Source organism: Anomaloglossus baeobatrachus, chromosome 2, assembly GCF_048569485.1.
Source record: "Anomaloglossus baeobatrachus isolate aAnoBae1 chromosome 2, aAnoBae1.hap1, whole genome shotgun sequence".
Lineage (NCBI taxonomy): Eukaryota > Metazoa > Chordata > Amphibia > Anura > Aromobatidae > Anomaloglossus > Anomaloglossus baeobatrachus.
The window spans coordinates 182318284-182337028 of record NC_134354.1 but is presented as its reverse complement, the minus strand read 5'-3'; the positions used below and the strand labels follow the sequence as shown (position 1 = coordinate 182337028).

At 47.3% G+C, this 18745-nt stretch overlaps 1 protein-coding gene across 3 annotated transcripts in view; it reads left to right on the top strand.

Moving 5' to 3' along the window:
- MED14 (mediator complex subunit 14) overlaps positions 1-18745 on the top strand; it is a 127424-nt gene that overhangs the window by 52954 nt on the left and 55725 nt on the right. For 2 of the 3 annotated variants that reach the window (XM_075335514.1, XM_075335515.1), the window contains exons 16-24: positions 1218-1294; positions 7634-7794; positions 7900-8046; positions 8130-8221; positions 8325-8477; positions 11537-11806; positions 12583-12720; positions 13752-13860; positions 14275-14400. In XM_075335514.1, coding sequence (XP_075191629.1) covers positions 1218-1294; positions 7634-7794; positions 7900-8046; positions 8130-8221; positions 8325-8477; positions 11537-11806; positions 12583-12720; positions 13752-13860; positions 14275-14400 — 1273 coding nt within the window. Of the gene's footprint in view, positions 1-1217; positions 1295-7633; positions 7801-7899; positions 8047-8129; positions 8222-8324; positions 8478-11536; positions 11807-12582; positions 12721-13751; positions 13861-14274; positions 14401-18745 lie in introns of all 3 variants that reach the window. The other variant, XM_075335513.1, reaches the window with a different exon arrangement.

Below are 18745 nucleotides of genomic sequence, written 5' to 3'. Positions count from 1 at the left end.
CGCTGGCCAGCGTAAAGGGTCACAGGCTTCCAAATCAACCCTGGCTCGGTGGATCAAGGAACCAATTCTCGAAGCTTACCGATCTTCTGGGCTTCCGGTTCCCTCAGGGCTGAGGGCCCATGCTACCAGAGCCGTGGGTGCGTCCTGGGCTTTGCGGCACCAGGCTACGGCTCAGCAGGTGTGTCAGGCAGCTACCTGGTCGAGCCTGCACACTTTCACGAAACACTATCAGGTGCATACCTATGCTTCGGCAGATGCCAGCCTAGGTAGGCGAGTCCTTCAGGCGGCGGTTGCCCACCTGTAGGAAGGGGCCGTTTTTACGGCTCTATTACGAGGTTTTACTTTACCCACCCAGGGACTGCTTTTGGACGTCCCAATTGTCTGGGTCTCCCAATGGAGCGACAAAGAAGAAAGGAATTTTGTTTACTTACCGTAAATTCCTTTTCTTCTAGCTCCAATTGGGAGACCCAGCACCCGCCCCTGTTCCCTTCGGGCTGTTGTTCTTTGTGTACACATGTTGTTCATGTTGAATGGTTTCAGTTCTCCGAAATTTCTTCGGATCGAATTTACTTTAAACCAATTTATAACTTTTCCTCCTTCTTGCTTTTGCACCAAAACTGAGGAGCCCGTGAGGCACGGGGGGTGTATAGGCAAAGGGGAGGGGCTTTACACTTTTAAGTGTAATACTTTGTGTGGCCTCCGGAGGCAGAAGCTATACACCCCAATTGTCTGGGTCTCCCAATTGGAGCTAGAAGAAAAGGAATTTACGGTAAGTAAACAAAATTCCCTTCTTTACGCAAGCATACGTCCACCTTTTGAATAGCAATGTAGTAAAATGAAGTTGCTCGCTTTTCTAGTGATCTCTGGTAGTAGCCAGCTTCTCTGGTCCAGCATTGAGATTGTGTATGTCCCCAATAAGTTGGGATTATTGAGTAGGTTACAGACCTCCCCAGACTCCAGCACTCTTCCCTACCTCGCCTGAACACTGACAGTGATATACTCATTGAGTTCTCCTTACTTTCCCACCTTACATTCATCATACAAGATAAAGATTGTGGTGCTGTGATTACGCAATTGCAGATTTTTCTCTTCATCAAATCTTGAAACGAAGCTCATTGTAGGTATCCCCCCACTTCCCTGCTCATTGGCTAGTAGATTTTGTGGCAGAGTACCCTTTTTATTTTGGCTGATCTTTTTATTTTATTTTTTTTAAACAGTTGTCCAACATGGACATTCCCCACCAAGGCGTCCAGATAGAAGGCGATGGCTTCAGCCATGCTATTAGAATACTAAGGTAAATTTATTTTTCTTGCATTATTTCATTCATATATATAACAGGACTTGCATATTATGAAAACTTTAACGGGAGCCTGTCAGGTGTTGTGTTATATTAAAATTATTGAATCAGCTGGGAGAGCAGGGGAACATGTGTATCACTGTATAGTCCAGCTCATCCCAAACCATTTTTATCTCCGGTAGATCTCAATCAATTGCTGTTATCAGATATTTCTTACCCCTTTAGAACCTATAGTTGTCCTGTTGAAAACTAAATGACAGGTCAACTACGTGCAAAGCAGAAAGCTGTGGTAGCCATGATGATTTTCCCAGTATAGCACCACCACACTATTATGTATGTTGTCAAATAGCACATTGGCAGCTACTCTTACAGATATTCTGTGCTGACCATCTGTGTGTCTTGCTTAAATACAGCTTAGTATCATATTTGAGCCTCTCCATCCCAAAATGATTTGCACTGGTTTCATGTTCCCTTTCCTAAGAGGGGTTTTCCCATAACATTTGTTTTTCATATGCCTAGTACTTTACCATGTAAACTTGCTAGGTTTGTTTTTTAGTTGTGCGCGCTCATGCTCAGATTGACAATGGGAGTCACTGGACAAAAACGATCCATTATGAATAAAAAAAAAAAAAAATGAAAAATATTTGCAAAGCTTGTTTATTTCACATAAAGATTTTGGCATTGTCATTTAAATGGCATTTTCTTTTCTTTATCGTTCCTTTGGGAGACCCAGACCATGGGTGTTTAGCTTCTGCCTCCGGAGGACACACAAAGTACTACACCTAAAAGTGTAGCTCCTCCCTCTGAGCTTATACACCCCCTGGTAGCCAGTCCTAGCCAGTTTATCGCTTTGTGTTCAGGAGGTCATACATCCACACATGCATTCTCATCTGATTTGTTTGACTTTTGGAAAGAGTTTAAAGAAAAGCGGGTCCATGTCTGGACTCCCGGCATGTCCCTTCTCACCCCACTGTGTCGGCGGTGTTGTTAAGGTTCATTTACAAGGCTGAAGCCTTACATGCCGTGCTCCTTCACCATCCCTTCTGGGCTCTGGCTTGAAGTGGGAGCCAGCAGGCAGGAGTCCGGTCTCCATCCACAGCCCCTTGAGGATTCTGTTGGACCGGAGCACTCATCCCCAGGGACATGGCCCTGCGTATCAGCAGCTAAGTACCTGAGACGTTTATGTTGGGGGTCCTGGTTCTTTATTGTAAGGGGAGAGTATGCTGTATGTGATAGTTTTTAACTTTTCCGGCGGGTTCTCCAGCTTTTGCCTGAGAACCGCGCCGATGGTGCCTGCTTGTCGGCCTCGCCGCTTAAATTTAGGCACCGGCTTCGCCGGAGGCCTAGTTTCTTTTTCCTGCTCTCGCATGTCACTCATGCAGAGGGACAGGTTCGGCTCCTCCCGGCGGCCGTTCTACAAAGGGGAGGGACAATCCCCACTGCTGGGGCGTCCTTCCTTCCCGGCAGGTCTCTATAGCCCTCCAGTTCCCGCTCTTTTATAGGAACGCCCCTAGTCCCGCCCCCTCTCTTCGCTCCGGGGGCCATTTCTCAGGCAGAGTTCACTCTGCTCTGGGACATCCTGCATTCTGCATCTCTGCTGAGGTGCTGCGCTCTGGGGGACCGGGCTTCGGGATCTGGAGGGCACACAACACCGCGCTCAGCGGTCTGGTAAGCCACAACCGGTCTCCGGCTGTGGACCTCTGTATATTCTCCCTGGGGTTCATTCTCTGCAAAGCCCCCACTCCAGCAGCATGTCTCCCACAAGGAGCAAGGCTCCAAAGCTTTATTCTGCATGCACTGCATGTAAGCTCCCGCTGCCTGAGCCGAGCATTTATCCACACTGTGATGGTTGCTCTAACTTGGCGGTGCAACAGCCTGGAGTCTCACCCCCAGTGGTCTCTCAGGCCGCTGCTGCACCTGTGATTGAACCCCCGGCCTGGGTAGAGTCCTTTTCTAGGTCCATATCCCAGTCATTTGCTGAGTCCATGGGACTTTTGTCCAGGACTTTGATGAATATGCATCAGCCCCCCTCTCAGGGTGCCTCTAATACTCTTGACAGAGGACTCCTATCCTCTGACCTCCGTCCATCAGAGCTCACGGAGGATTCATCATCTGATCCCAGACCCCGTCCTTCTAAGAGAAGGCGCAGGGTTTCCTCCTCCTCCCCATCCCACGGCTCTGTCTCAAGATCTGACTCTCAAGATGAGGAGGATGCCCTCACTGGGGGCTCGGAGGCTATGTATCCCATCGATTTCTCTGAGGGTGACTCAGATCTTAGTGATTTGATTGCTTCCATTAATTCTGTGCTGGATTTCAATCCGCCAGTATCAGAGGAGCAACTCTCTTTGGCAGAAAAACATCAGTTTACCTCGCCTAAGAGAGTGAAGAGTGTGTTCTTTAACCACTCTAGTTTTCAGACCGCTGTGACCAAACCCAGGGCCTGCCCTGACAAACGCTTCTCAAAGCGTGGTTCTGATTACCGTTTTCCCTTTCCACCTGAGGTGGTCAAGGAGTGGTCTCACTCCCCAAAGGTAGACCCTCCGGTGGCTGACGGCACCTCACTTAAGGATTCCACTGACCGTCAGATTGACCTTCTGGCCAAATCTGTGTATGAAGCTGCGGGGGCCGCGTTTTCCCCGACTTTTGCAGCAGTGTGGGCTCTCAAAGCCATCTCTGCTTCTCTAGAGGAGATGCATTCCCTCACCAAGGAATCTATGCCTGAGATGGTTACCTTAACTGCTTAGGCTTCAGCCTTTTCATCTGATGCCATGTCTGCCATGCTAGAGGCTGCTCACCGCACTGCGGTGGCTTCAGCTAATTCTCTTGTTATCCGCAGGATTTTGTGGCTTCGAGAGTGGAAGGCAGATGCTTCTTCCAAGAAGTTTCTTGCTGGGCTTCCTTTTGCTGGTTCACGGCTGTTTGGTGAACAGCTGGATGAAATCATTAAAGAAGCTACTGGCGGGAAGAGTACTTCCATGCCACAAACCAAGACCAGGAAACCCGCCCAGGGTAGGAATCAATCGAGGTTTCGTTCCTTTCGTTCCTCCAACTGGTCATCCTCTAAGCCTTCCGCCTCATCCGCTAACTCAGCCAAGGATCAGAAATCCAACTGGCGCCCAAAAGCGCGTCCGCAGAAGGTTCTGCCACTAAGGCAGCTTCCTCATGACTCTCGGGCCGCTCCAGCCACGTCCTTAGTCGGTGGCAGGCTCTCCCACTTTGGCGGCGCTTGGTTAAAGCAGGTCTCCGATCAGTGGGTGAGAGACATCATATCTCACGGCTACAGGATAGAATTCTCTTCCAGCCCTCCAAACAGATTTTTTCTCTCAACTCCCCCCTGCTCCAAGGCCGCCGCCTTCTCGCAGGCCGTGGCGTCCTTGCAGGCAAACGGAGTGATTGTCCCAGTTCCCGCTCAGGAACGGTTCAGAGGTTTTTACTCAAATCTCTTCCTAGTTCCAAAAAAGGACGGTACCTTCCGGCCCATCCTGGATCTCTAGCTTCTCAACAAGCATGTCCGGGTGCGGCATTTTCGCATGGAGTCTCTGCGATCAGTCATTGCCTCTATGACCCAAGGGGTTCCTGGCGTCAATCGACATCAGGGATGCCTATCTACATGTGCCAATCGCAGTGTCACATCAGCGTTGGTTACGTTTTGCGACAGGAGAGGATCATTTCCAATTCGTGGCTCTCCCCTTCGGGTTAGCCACGGCCCCTCGGGTGTTCACCAAGGTCATGGCGGCAGTGATTGCGGTCCTGCACCTCCAGGGGTTAGCAGTGTTTCCTTATCTGGACGACCTTCTGGTCAAGGGTCCATCCAGCGCAGACTGTCAGCGGAGTGTTTCGCTCACTCTCGCCACCCTAGCCCAATTCGGGTGGATTGTCAATCTTCCCAAATCCACTCTGACTCCGACTCAACAGCAGTCTCTCCGGCTAGCGGTGCGCTCTCTCCTGAGGCCCCGCCGTTATTCCCTCAGGCGCCTGATGCAGGTGCTGGGTCAAATGGTGGCTTCCATGCAGGCGGTTCCCTTTGCCCAGTTCCATCTGCGTCCTCTGCAGCTGGACATTCTCCGCTGTTGGGACAAGCGGCCTTCCTCCTTACAGAGATTAGTGGCTCTGTTGCCACGGACCAGGACCTCTATTCAGTGGTGGCTTCGACCCCTCTCCCTGTCCCAAGGGCGCTCCTTCCTGGCTCCGTCCTGGGTGATTCTCACCACGGATGCCAGCCTATCCGGCTGGGGAGCGGTACATCTCCACCACAGAGCTCAGGGCACTTGGACTCCGTCCGAGTCAGCCCTTTCAATCAATGTGCTGGAAACCAGAGCTGTGCTTCTAGCTCTCCTAGCCTTTCACCACCTGTTGGCGGGCAGGCACATTCGAGTCCAGTCAGACAACGCGACAGCGGTTGCCTACATCAATCACCAAGGCGGGACACGCAGCCGCCTGGCAATGTTGGAGGTCCAACGCATTCTTCAATGGGCGGAAGACTCCAAGTCCAGCATATCCGTAGTCCACATCCCTGGCGTAGAAAACTGGGAGGCAGATTATCTCAGCCGTCAATCCGTGGACGGTGGCGAGTGGTCTCTGCACCCGTCATCCTCATTGCACCGGACTGGCCCAGGCGAGCTTGGTATCCGGACCTGCTCCAACTGTCCGTGGAGATGGCGTGGCATCTTCCGGACCGTCCAGACCTGCTCTCGCAAGGTCCGTTTTTCCGCCCGAATTCTGCGGCACTCAAATTGACGGCGTGGCTCTTGAGTCCTGGATTATGACGGCTTCTGGTATTCCTCCTGAAGTCATCTCCACTATGACTCTGGCCCGTAAGTCTTCCTCCGTCAAGATCTATCACAGGACTTGGAACATTTTCCTGTCCTGGTGTCGCTCTTCCGGCCATTCTCCTTGGCCATTTTCGTTGCCGACCCTTCTGTCTTTTTTACAGTCCGGTCTGCAGCTAGGACTGTCCCTCAACTCTCTCGAGGGACAAGTCTCAGCTCTATCAGTGCTGTTCCAGCGGCGTCTCGCCCGGCTGGCTCAGATCCGCACCTTCATGCAAGGTGCGTCTCACATCATTCCGCCTTATCGGCGGCCCTTGGATCCCTGGGACCTTAACTTGGTCCTCACAGTATTGCAGAAACCCCCCTTTGAGCCTCTTAGGGAGGTTTCTTTGTATCGTCTTTCTCAAAAAGTGGCCTTTCTAGTTGACATAACTTCTCTCAGGAGAGTCTCTGATTTGGCTGCGCTCTCCTCGGAGTCACCTTTTTTTGGTTTTTCATCAAGACAAGGTGGTTCTCCGTCCGACCCCGGACTTTCTTCCTAAGGTGGTCTCTCCCTTCCACCTTAACCAGGATATTTCCTTGCCTTCCTTCTGTCCGGCCCCTGTTCATCGCTTTGAGAAAGTGCTGCATACTCTAGATCTGGTGCGTGCTCTCCGGATTTATGTGGCTCGCACCGCTGCGCTTAGGCGGTGCACCTCTCTTTTTGTGCTAACCACAGGGCGGCGCAAGGGTCTCTCTGCTTCTAAGCAGACCTTGGCCCGTTGGATTAGATCGACCATTTCGGACGCCTACCAGAGTACTCAGGTGCCTCCCCCGCCGGGGATCAAAGCACACTCGACCAGAGCTGTCGGTGCCTCTTGGACTTTTAGGCACCAGGCTACGGCTCAACAAGTATGTCAGGCTGCCACTTGGACTAGCCTGCATACCTTTTCGAAGCACTACAAAGTGCATGCTCATGCTTCGGCAGATGCGAGCTTGGGCAGACGCATCCTTCAGGCGGCTGTCGCCCACTTGTGAAGTTAGGCTCCGCCTACTTCTTAGTTTTTTCTGTTTATTCCCACCCAGGGACAGCTTTGGAACGTCCCATGGTCTGGGTCTCCCAAAGGAACGATAAAGAAAAAGAATTTTGTTACTTACCGTAAATTCTTTTTCTTATAGTTCCGTATTGGGAGACCCAGCTCCCTCCCTGTTGCCTGTTGGCAATTTTCTTGTTCCGTGTGTTATCACTGGCTGTTGTCGTGGACAGAGTCTCCGGTTGTTCCGGTTCTTACTCGATTCTACTTGTGGGTGGCTATTCTCCTTCAGCTTTTGCACTAAACTGGCTAGGACTGGCTACCAGGGGGTGTATAAGTTCAGAGGGAGGAGCTACATTTTTTAGTGTAGTACTTTGTGTGTCCTCCGGAGGCAGAAGCTAAACACCCATGGTCTGGGTCTCCCAATATGGAACTATAAGAAAAAGAATTTACGGTAAGTAACAAAATTCTCTTTTTTAAAACATTTTTTATTTTTTTTTTTAATACCTTGTTGGACTTATTATTTTATATTTTTTTTCTCTTTATATTCAAAGAGTTCCTCCATGTAAAGGAATTTGTGAAGAAACCCAAAAGGCACTAGAACAGTCACTTCTCGACTGCACTTTCCGATTGCAAGGCAGGAATAATCGCACATGGGTAGCAGAACTGGTATTTGTAAACTGTCCCTTAAACAGCAGTTCTTCCAGGGAGCAAGGTCAGTGTAAGTCCCGCTCTAATTGTACATTGTTAGTGTTAAGAAACAGCCACCCTTTATGAATAATATATTATTCACAGTTTATTTATTTATTTTTTTGTACAGGTCCAACACGACATGTATACTTGACGTATGAAAATCCACTTTCTGAACCAGTAGGTGGACGCAAAGTGGTAGAAATGTTCCTAAATGACTGGAATAGCATTGCTCGTTTATATGAATGCATGTTGGAATTTTCACGCTGTTTACAAGGTAATTTGTTTCTCATTATTTTTGAACAGTATTTAACTGTACAGTGGAGTGACTTTTTTTTCTTTTTCCCTTCTCTCTTACAGACATACCACCCCACCTAAACCTTTTCTCTGAGGTCAGATTATACAATTATCGCAAACTTATCCTGTGCTATGGGCAAACAAAGGGAAGCTCGGTACGTGGGAAACACTTTTTTTAGACGCCACCTATTGCATACGTAATGCTTTTACATTCTCCTACATGTTTTGAACTTTAATTTCTTTTCATCCTCATTGCAGATAAGTATTCAGTGGAATTCTGTTCACCATAAATTTCACATATCACTTGGGACAACTGGACCTAATTCGGGGTGCAGTAATTGTCATAATATCATCCTTCACCAGCTGCAGGAAATGTTCAACAAAGTACCAAATGTAGTGCAGTTATTACAGGTATATAAGTGTGCTTTTTGTTTTGATTTTGATTTTTTGGATTTTTTTTATTCTTAATAGTTGATTGTAACAACAAGGCAATAAAAAAAAAAAAAATTGTATCCGGATTGGATCCTGAAATAGAACTAGGCTTCAGTTTTCTACAAAATTGTATTCTCATCTCAGACATTTATGGCATTTTCATGTGATATTCCATAAATGTGCAAATTCACGTGGGTCCCACCTCTAGGGCTTGCACCAGTCTTAGTTTTAAAGCCCCATATCACACTAATCACTTCTATGCAAGTATAAATGTCTTGGGATGGAATACCTATTTAAAATGTACTTACTGTTAACTAAAAACAAAACAGAAAAAACCTTTTGGTTAGCTGGGATTTATATTTTTAGGCTATATCTATGCAGTTTATTTTCTACTGTAAAATAAAGGATGCATCTTTTATAACCATCTTGTTGCATCTTTTGCTAGCAGTATGAGAGGGGTAAGAAAACTGATCTGGACAATATAGCAGAATGTGTGACCTTAGCCTCATTTCATATTTTTGCTTTATGTACATGTATGTTTTCTCCTTCATACTTGTTTAGTGGATAGTGTGTTTCCCCCAAAATAAGACCTACCTTGCAAATAAGGCTATGTGCCCACGGGGACAGTGTCCTGAGGCTATATCCGCAGGACATTCCACAGGAGCTCCCAGAAATCCGCAGCACAACTTTGTCTGTTTACATGCTGCAGTTTTCTTGCGGAATGTCCTGGGGATATGTTGCGGTATTCTGCATTGAGGATACAGAACCATGGCTTCGGCACTGCATCCTCAATGCAGAACAAGTGCTGAGTGATCGGTGAGTTCATACTTGCCTCCATCACGCAGCACTTCATTTTCCAGCCGTGTGTGCACTGTGCAGGAGAAGGTGGGCGAGCCTGAACTAGCTCCGGCTGTCACATGACCGGAGCTCGTGCAGGCCCCGCCCACTTCTTTCTTCCTGCACCTGGCTCCACCGCGCTCCTATGCACCGGACTGAGAAAGTGACTCCGGTGTCTTTTATCAAGGCAGGTAAGTATGGGACCCTGCGGAGAAATCCGCAGAAATAATTGACATGCTGCAGATTTTTCCTCAGGGAAATCCGCATTATTTCCACTGTGGAAAAAAACGCAGCATGTGCACAGCAGTCCCCAAATGCCATAGAAATGGCTGGGGACTCGCTGTACTGCGGATTTTTGAAAAATCCGCGGAATTTCTGCGAAAAAATCGCGTCAAATTCTGCATATTTTCCTCATCGTGGGCACACAGCCTAAGACTTAGCATGATATTACAGGATTTTTGGAGTATGTGTGAAATATCAGTCCAACTGCCAAAAAAGCCTGTTACAGTCAGGGCCTGTGTTGGGGGAGTGAAACTGCAATTTATCAGGGCCCCGCTCTCTTTGGGGCCCCGTAATACCTTTGACCAGTCATGTGACCAAAGGGCTCTTAATTTCAGCAGTTTAAGGCTATGTGCGCACTTTGCGTTGAGTTAGTTGCAGTTCTAAACTCATCCTCTGGCAGAAATTGTCTTTGTCAAATTTGGTTTTGACCACAAAAACGCTAAAAATATTCTTGCGTTTTTACCGCGTTTTAGCCGCGATTTACATGTTTTTTTCATTGCTTAAAGTCAAATGCGTTTTGAATACATTCACTAGTAAATAAAGGTTAAACATTCAAACACTATGAAAAAAAAAACAGGAAAAAATGATAAAAACACTGGGATAACATTATTTTGTTTTACATTATGCAATGTTGGGAATTTAAATAAAATGGAAAATGTTTTAGGAGCAATTGTTAAAAGGGAATTCCACTTTTATAAAGTGGAAATGAATAAAACCGTAAAATATTAAAAAAAAAATATATATATAATTAAAATCATGCACAAAATAGCTAATTTTTTTTTTAAACTCGTTTTATTGAACTGATTAAAAAATATAACTTATAATATTTATGCATAAAATAACATTAAATTATGGATTTTCATTAATTTAATTGTCGGACTGTGTGTGTGTGTGTAAAGGGACATATCATGCCCTTATTATAAAGTCAAAACCGCATGTTTTCTGCATCAAAAAAGCATGTTAAACGCTGGAATTTTGATTTAGGTTGCATTTTGATAGTTCTCATTGACTCTAATGTTAGCAAAACACTGCCAAAATGGCAAAAACAATTGACATGCTGCTTCTTTAAACGCTGAGTTTTTGCCAAATTTTCTGCAACTGAAACGCTGCGTTTTTAACAGCATTGTGCGCTCAAGAAATCCCTATTTCTCATAGACTTTGCTTGACAATTAAAACGAATGCATTTTGGCATTAAAATGCTGCAGTTCAAAACGCTGCAGAAACGCATGAAAAAAACGCAAAGTGCGCACATGGCCTTAAAGAACTGAACAGTCTTAATGGCTAGATAGGTGGCTGGAGCGATGGCTAGATAATGGATGGATGAGATATAGATGTGTGATGTGGTATTCCAGAATGCAATATGACTACTTTTGAATAAATGTTGATTTCATTTTTTTTATTTATTTTTTGATTATTCAAAAATAAATTTGGACTGCTATTCATGGGGGGAAAAAAAATCTCCTGGCCTTGCATCTTTCAGACCAACAAAATAATATATGACCCTATCTTTTTTGGGGGGAAACGCGTAGAAACGTCCTGGTGGTAAGGTCTGTGCTGCACATTCTAAAAGCTGCTGGAAAGAGATATATCCGTAAGCATATATAGATTTATATAAATATCAGAAATGTATGCATTCTTTTATGTGAATACATTTATGTGTCCCATGCCAATTCTGGAGAAGTTTGCCTTCTTTCCCAGGATTCAATCCCAATTCTGTCTGTAGAGTAAAAATAAACTGAATAGCGTTGCATTAAATCTAGGTTACGAAGTCATGATTATATACGTAGGTGTGTATTTTATCACTATTAAAATGTAGTCAGAAGTAATCGGTTATTGGGGTTTAAATGCAGTATTGCATTTGTTATATCAAATATCACTTGATATCAGCAATTTGACCAGTTTCCTTTTATTTCTTTTAGGTACTGTTTGATACTCAAGCTCCTTTAAATGCCATCAACAAGCTTCCAACCGTGCCGATGCTAGGACTCACACAGCGGATAAATACTGCGTACCAGTGCTTTTCTATACTTCCCCAGTCACCTACGCACATTCGTTTGGCCTTCAGGAACATGTATTGTATAGACATCTACTGTAGGAGCAGGGGAGTAGTAGCTATACGTGATGGAGCCTACAGCCTCTTCGATAACAGTAAAATTGTAGAAGGCTTTTATCCTGCGCCAGGTCTAAAGGTGGGTACGATGATGTATTTTGTTTAGCAATATTTTTTTCTACCATTTTGTCATCTGATATTAGCCTTGGATAGCCTTCTATAAATCTGTTATTCCATGGTACGCTTTGGTAGGAAAGCTGTGCAACAATAGTCTTGGAACCTATCCTTGTGTTGCTATTTTTTTTAATTTTTGTTATTGGAAGGTGAAATTTAGGCGCTGTGCTCACAGTGCAGTTTTTGGTGCAGTTTGTTGCCCTAAACTGCATGTATTATCCTTCCCCAGCAAAGTATGAGAATTCAGAAAGGCTGTGCGCACATTGCTTCTTTTCTGGTTGCCGTTTTGGGTGCAGAAAAAAGCAGTATGTCATTTCTTTCTTTTTATTTTTTTTATTTTTTTTTCCCCTGTGTTTTTCCATTGAATATAGTGAAAAAGTGCATGGGCATTTATGAGTTTTCTTTTTTCTGCTGAGATGCTTTTTTTCACTTCAGAAACAAAACTGCAGTGTGCGCACACTTGAGACCCTTACAGTACCTATCCATAGGATTTACTTTTTTGTATTTTGGGTATTTTGTACTAGTATATGACAATCTTCTCTGAGAATCTGTTTTGCCATTACTATGTAGCTTTATATCCCCCCAGATAACTTATGTTGGTGATGTTTTATCTGTTTTTAATATTGACTTCTATTGTGGTTTTTCAATAAAAAGCTTTTCCTATCATTTTGCACATCTGTTCTCCTTTTTGTTTAGTGTGCGCACTTACCCTTAGATTTATTTAGTTGCTTTCTTTTTCAGACTTTCTTAAACATGTTTGTGGACAGCAATCAGGATGCAAGGCGACGATCGGTTAATGAAGATGACAATCCACCTTCACCTATTGGGGGTGATATGATGGACTCTTTAATATCCCAATTTCAGCCTCAGGCACAGCAGGTAATCTCCATAAACTACAAAACACTGGTACGTTTGTCAGCCTGTAGTCTTTAGAGGTAGGCTCTGGGAATCTCTGGAACATTACCTTGTTGGGTATGGGCGTAAAAGAAAAAATCCTATCACGTCATTGAGAGCGATATCTATCTTGGGGTGTTTCAAGTTTGCTTATTAGCAGCTTCTATTGTCAGACTGTTCACTTCTGTGATATGTCAAAGCCTGTAAATTTCCACTAGAAGTCCGCTACCTGCATCAATTCTGCTGTTTTAAAACGATCATTCACAGCACACCCTGACATGAGTCTATGGCTGTCGGGTCATGCTGGGTGTTTTATTTGCAGGTTGCTAACATCGAATACGCCAGTATCTGATTTAAATGTCCCCACGTATTTCACAATTTGCATTGAAATCTGCAGCAATAATCCACAGCAGAGAAGGCATGGTGTGATTAGAAAATCCACTGCATATCATGAATCCGTTCTGAATGTGTTGTTTGTGAAGTAGTTTTTCCGATCACTTTCCTTTGTGAGAACACTCTCTTAAAGGTATAATTCAATTTACTGCTAGGATAAGTCATTACTGCATGGATCTGGGACTTTGTTAAAAGGGTTGCCCACTGCTTGGACAACCTATTTCCCTCCCATCCCCTTCCCTCCCCTCCTTCCCCTCCCCTACCCTTTTTCCCCTACCCTTCTTCCCTATCCCTACCCTTTTTCCCCTACCCTTCTTCCCTATCCCTACCCTTCTCCCCTACCCTTCTCCCCTACCCCTACCCTTCTCCCCTACCCCTACCCTTCTTCCCCTTTCCCTCCCCTTCTGCCCCCACCCCTACCCTTCGGCCCCCTCCCCTACCCTTCTGCCCCCTCCCCTACCCTTCTGCCCCCTCCCCTACCCTTCTGCCCCCTCCCCTACCCTTCTGCCCCCTCCCCTACCATTCTGCCCCCTACCCTTCTACCCCCTCCCCTACCCTTCTCCAAACTTGTCACTGTGAATTAAAGTGTGTAACTTTGGCTTCCTATATTTCCTCATTAACAGTTTGCAAAGCAGTCTGGAACGTCTGGTGCTTATCCTCTTACTTCTCCACCATCTTCATACCATAACACTGTTACTCCTTCCCCGGTAATGATGCACTCTCAGTCACCAGGTGAGCTGCTGTTGACTTCTACTAGGAGACTTGAGGCCTATAGACTGCTTACAATACTTGTTTCCGTCTCCAGCCAACTCCTGTGCTGCTGCTCTTATTGCCAGAATCAAAGTTTCATAGTTTGGGGGCAATTATAGTTTAGATTTATTAGGATTACTCAAGTTAGGGTGTGTAGGAAACTTTCTTGCTTAATACAATGACTGCTGTAACAAGAGAAAATTACTAGTGACAACTATTTTTACAAGAAAAATTGATGTAGGGTGGATGGGATGATATATGCAGATTTACCTGCTAATAATGGACTGGCCGGGAAAGCCATAGACTGATGGATGGTCTTTAGATTGTGTGGAACTGAATGAATGAATTGCTAAATCTCCATTGTCAGCAATACATATACCCTGTTTCCCCCTTTAGGGAACTTGCAAAGTTCTCCTAGTGGAGCATTAAGGGCACCTTCTCCTGCATCGTTCGGTCCCACACAGTCACCTTCCTCCCTTGGAATTACAATGGTTTCGACGCCTAATTTTTCAAGTCCTCATGGTGAGTATTTACTATACAACTTAATCATTGCTGTTTTTATCGCATTGATTGCAGAGACAGTTTGTGGAGATAGGTGTAGGTCCCACATATTCTGTCAGTTATGGAATAGCCTGTGGATATGCGAGAAATTTATGGGATAACCTGTGGATATACCAGAAATGTCTAAAATGCAAAGTCCCCTTCTAACTGTGTATGTAATATATAATATTGTGATGGGATGGCTCACTCAGTTTGCTGTTTATGGTAGCACACAGGAACGTTAACTCGTGGTATGGCTGTGGGGGCTCGGATACACTTCTCCCCAGGATTATCTCAGTGGTGATGTCTCTCTCGACACTCACTAATCGCAGTCAGTATACACACCCCACTGCATGAGGTTCTTTTCGGAGGTATCAAAATCCTCCAAACACTGACTCCAGTCAGAAGAGGCTAATCCTCCCTCTCGGAGGATTCCTTCTAGAGGCAACACAACCTCTACACACTATCTCGCCCTGTGTCAAACACCCAGTCTCCATCTTAACAGATGACACCTGTGGGCGAAGCGATGTGTATAGCCAGACCCACCCGTCTCTAGCTATCTGTAAAACCTGTCCCTGGGAAGCCCCAATAAGCCTTGTGGCACTACAAGTACAGAGTAGACATCCATGTTTTGTGATGCATACCCTCCTCCATGTTACAATATATATTATTTTTATTATTCTCGCTTCTAATAGAATACAATTTTTTTATATATATATTTCTTTGTCGCTCTATTGGGAGACCCAGACAATTGTTTTTTGTTTTTTGACAATTGGGTGTATAGGCTATGCCTCCGGAGGCCGCACAAAGTATTACACTCAAAAGTGTTAAGCCCCTCCCCTTCTGCCTATACACTCCCCGTGCTCCCACGGGCTCCTCAGTTTTTTGCTTTGTGCGAAGGAGGTCAGACACGCACGCACAGCTCCACAGATTGGTCAGCAGCAGCTGCTGACCATGTCGGATGGAAGAAAAGTGGGCCCATATAGGGCCCCCAGCATGCTCCCTTCTCACCCCACTCTTGTCGGTGGTGTTGTAAGGTTGAGGTATCCATTGCGGGTACGGAGGCTGGAGCCCACATGCTGTTTTCCTTCCCCATCCCCCTCAGGGTTCTGGTGGAAGTGGGATCCTATCGGTCTCCAGGCACAGGAGACCGTGCTTCATCCACAACTCCTGTGGAGCCTGCTGGATAGGAGCCGGGTATCGTTCAGGGACATGGCCCTGCTACTTGGAGGTACTCTGTGTCCCCGTGGGGACCGCGCACAGCAACACTCCAGCTTTGCTGGGTGTGCTAGTGCACCGGGGACCGCGGCGCTGACCGGGTTAATATGTGCCATTACACACTCAGCGTTGCTGAGTGTGTTTATGTATAGGGACTGCCGCATTGACCGCCGCTGCCTTGGAAACACTGCGGCGCGGCTGGGACTTGTAGTGCGCCGGGGACTTCCACGCCGGCCGCGCTTTTACGGCGGCCGCGTTTATTACTAGAGTCCCCGGCTTTTTGCGGCCTAGTTTCCTTTCCTCCCGCCCATAGCCCTGACAGGCAGGGGAAGGGCGGGACGCTGCACAGAACGAGCAGCACTGAGGGCTGGAGCATGCTTTGCATACTCCACTCCCCTCACTGTGCACAGTGCAGGCACCAGTTCCCGCTCTTTCTGGGTCACGCCCACGGCTCCCTCCTCTCCTCAGGACGCATTCCTGTCAGCTCCTCGGACGCTGCAGAGGGGGACAAAATCTGGGAGACCCAGGCAGGGACTCTGGTGGCATCACAACCGCTTTAAGCGGGTGGTAAGCAGCACCTGTGGTGCTAGCCCCATTGTGCAGTAGTGTAACATTATATGTTTATTTTACACTGTATAGTGCACAGTTGATTTCTGGCTATATACCCTATTGTGTTGCTCAGGGAAGATAATAGCATGGCGCCCACGAAAGGCAGGGGTGCCACAACACAGGCTTATTATGTTGCCTGCGCCGCATGTACGACGGCAGGTTCCACTGACCCTCATTGTCTGCACTGTTCGGCCCCTGTGGCACTTGCTCAGCCAGAGCCTCTGCTAGGGGGGGCCCAGGGGGAGCCACCTGCTAACACTGTTCAGGTGACAGGGACGGAGTTTGCAAAACTCTCTGAGACTATGGCTAAGATACTAGAAGCCTTGCAGTCCAGGCCGGTATCTCAGCACAGGGACTCTGTTGATTCTTTGTTCCCGGGCCCACCTCAGCTGGACCAACAATGTCCTCCCGGGGTATCTCATAGATCCCAGGCTGAGGGTTCTGACACAGACCCCAGCCCCAGACCGACTAAGCGAGCTCGCTTAGATTTTCCCTCGACATCATCATATTGTTCAGGGTCTCAGCGAGGGGAATCGCTGGTTGATGACGCGGAAGTAGCTGATCAGGATTCTGATCCTGAGGCCGCTCTCAATCTTGATACTCCGGACGGGGACGCCATAGTGAACGACCTTATTGCGTCCATCAATCGTATGTTGGATATTTCTCCCTCAGCTCCTCCGGCGGAGGAGTCGGCTTCCCAGCAGGAGAAATTCCGTTTCAGGTTTCCCAAGCGTACACAGAGTATGTTTCTGGACCACTCTGATTTCAGAGAGGCAGTCCAGAATCACCATGCTTGTCCAGATAAGCGTTTTTCTAAGCGCCTTAAGGATACACGTTATCCCTTTCCCCCTGACGCGGTCATGGGTTGGACTCTGTGTCCCAAGGTGGATCCTCCAATCTCCAGACTGGCAGCTAGATCCATACTTGCAGTGGAAGATGGGGCTTCACTCAAAGATGCCACTGACAGGCAGATGGAGCTCTGGTTGAAATCCATCTATGAAGCTATCGGCGCTTCTTTTGCCCCAGCATTCGCAGCCGTATGGGCGCTACAAGCTATCTCAGCAGGTCAAGCGCAAATTGACGCAGCCACACGCACGTCCGCGCCACAGGTGGCGTCCATAACCACTCAGACGTCGGCATTTGCGTCTTACGCTATTAATGCTATCCTGGACTCTGCGAGCCGTACGGCGGTTGCAGCCGCCAATTCGGTGGTACTCCGCAGGGCCTTGTGGCTACGGGAATGGAAGGCAGATTCTGTTTCCAAAAAGCGCTTAACCAGTTTGCCAATTTCTGGCGAACGATTGTTTGGCGAGCGTTTGGATGAAATCATCAAACAATCCAAGGGAAAGGATACATCCTTACCCCAGCCCAAACCGAACATACCCCAACAGAGGAAGGGGCAGTCGAGGTTTCGGTCCTTTCGGGGCGCGGGCAGGTCCCAATTCTCCTCGTCCAAAAGGCCTCAGAAAGATCAAAGGAACTCTGATGCATGGCGGTCTAAGTCACGTCCTAAACAGACCACCGGAGGTGCCGCTACCAAAGCGGCTTCCTCATGACTTTCGGCATCCTCACTCCGCATCCTCGGTCGGTGGCAGGCTCTCCCGCTTTTGCGACACCTGGCTGCCACGGGTAAAAGACCGTTTGGTGAGAGACATTCTGTCTCACGGTTACAAGATAGAGTTCACCTCTCGTCCCCCGACTCGATTCTTCAGGTCATCCCCGCCTCCCGAGCGAGCCGAGGCTCTTCTGCAGGCGCTGGGCATTCTGAAGGCAGAAGGAGTGGTGGTCCCTGTTCCTCTTCAGCAACAGGGCCACGGTTTTTACTCCAACTTGTTTGTGGTCCCAAAGAAGGACGGGTCTTTTCGACCTGTCCTGGACCTGAAACTTCTCAACAAACACGTAAAGACCAGGCGGTTCCGGATGGAATCCCTCCGCTCCGTCATCGCCTCAATGTCCCAGGGAGATTTCCTTGCATCGATCGATATCAAGGATGCTTATCTCCACGTACCGATTGCTCCAGAGCACCAGCGCTTCTTGCGCTTCGCCATAGGGAACGAACACCTGCAGTTCGTGGCACTGCCGTTCGGCCTGGCAACAGCCCCACGGGTTTTCACCAAGGTTATGGCTACTGTAGTAGCGGTCCTCCACTCTCAGGGTCACTCGGTGATCCCGTACTTGGACGATCTGTTGATCAAGGCACCCTCTCTAGAGGCATGCCAACACAGCCTCGACGCTACCCTGGAGACTCTCCAGAGTTTCGGGTGGATCATCAATTTTCCAGAGTCAAATCTGACACCGGCCCAATCGCTGACATACCTTGGCATGGAGTTTCATACCCTCTCAGCGATAGTGAAGCTTCCGCTGATCAAGCAGCGGTCACTACAGACAGGGGTACAATCTCTCCTTCAAGGTCGGTCACACACCTTGAGACGCCTCATGCACTTCCTGGGGAAGATGGTGGCAGCAATGGAGGCAGTTCCTTTCGCGCAGTTTCACAAGC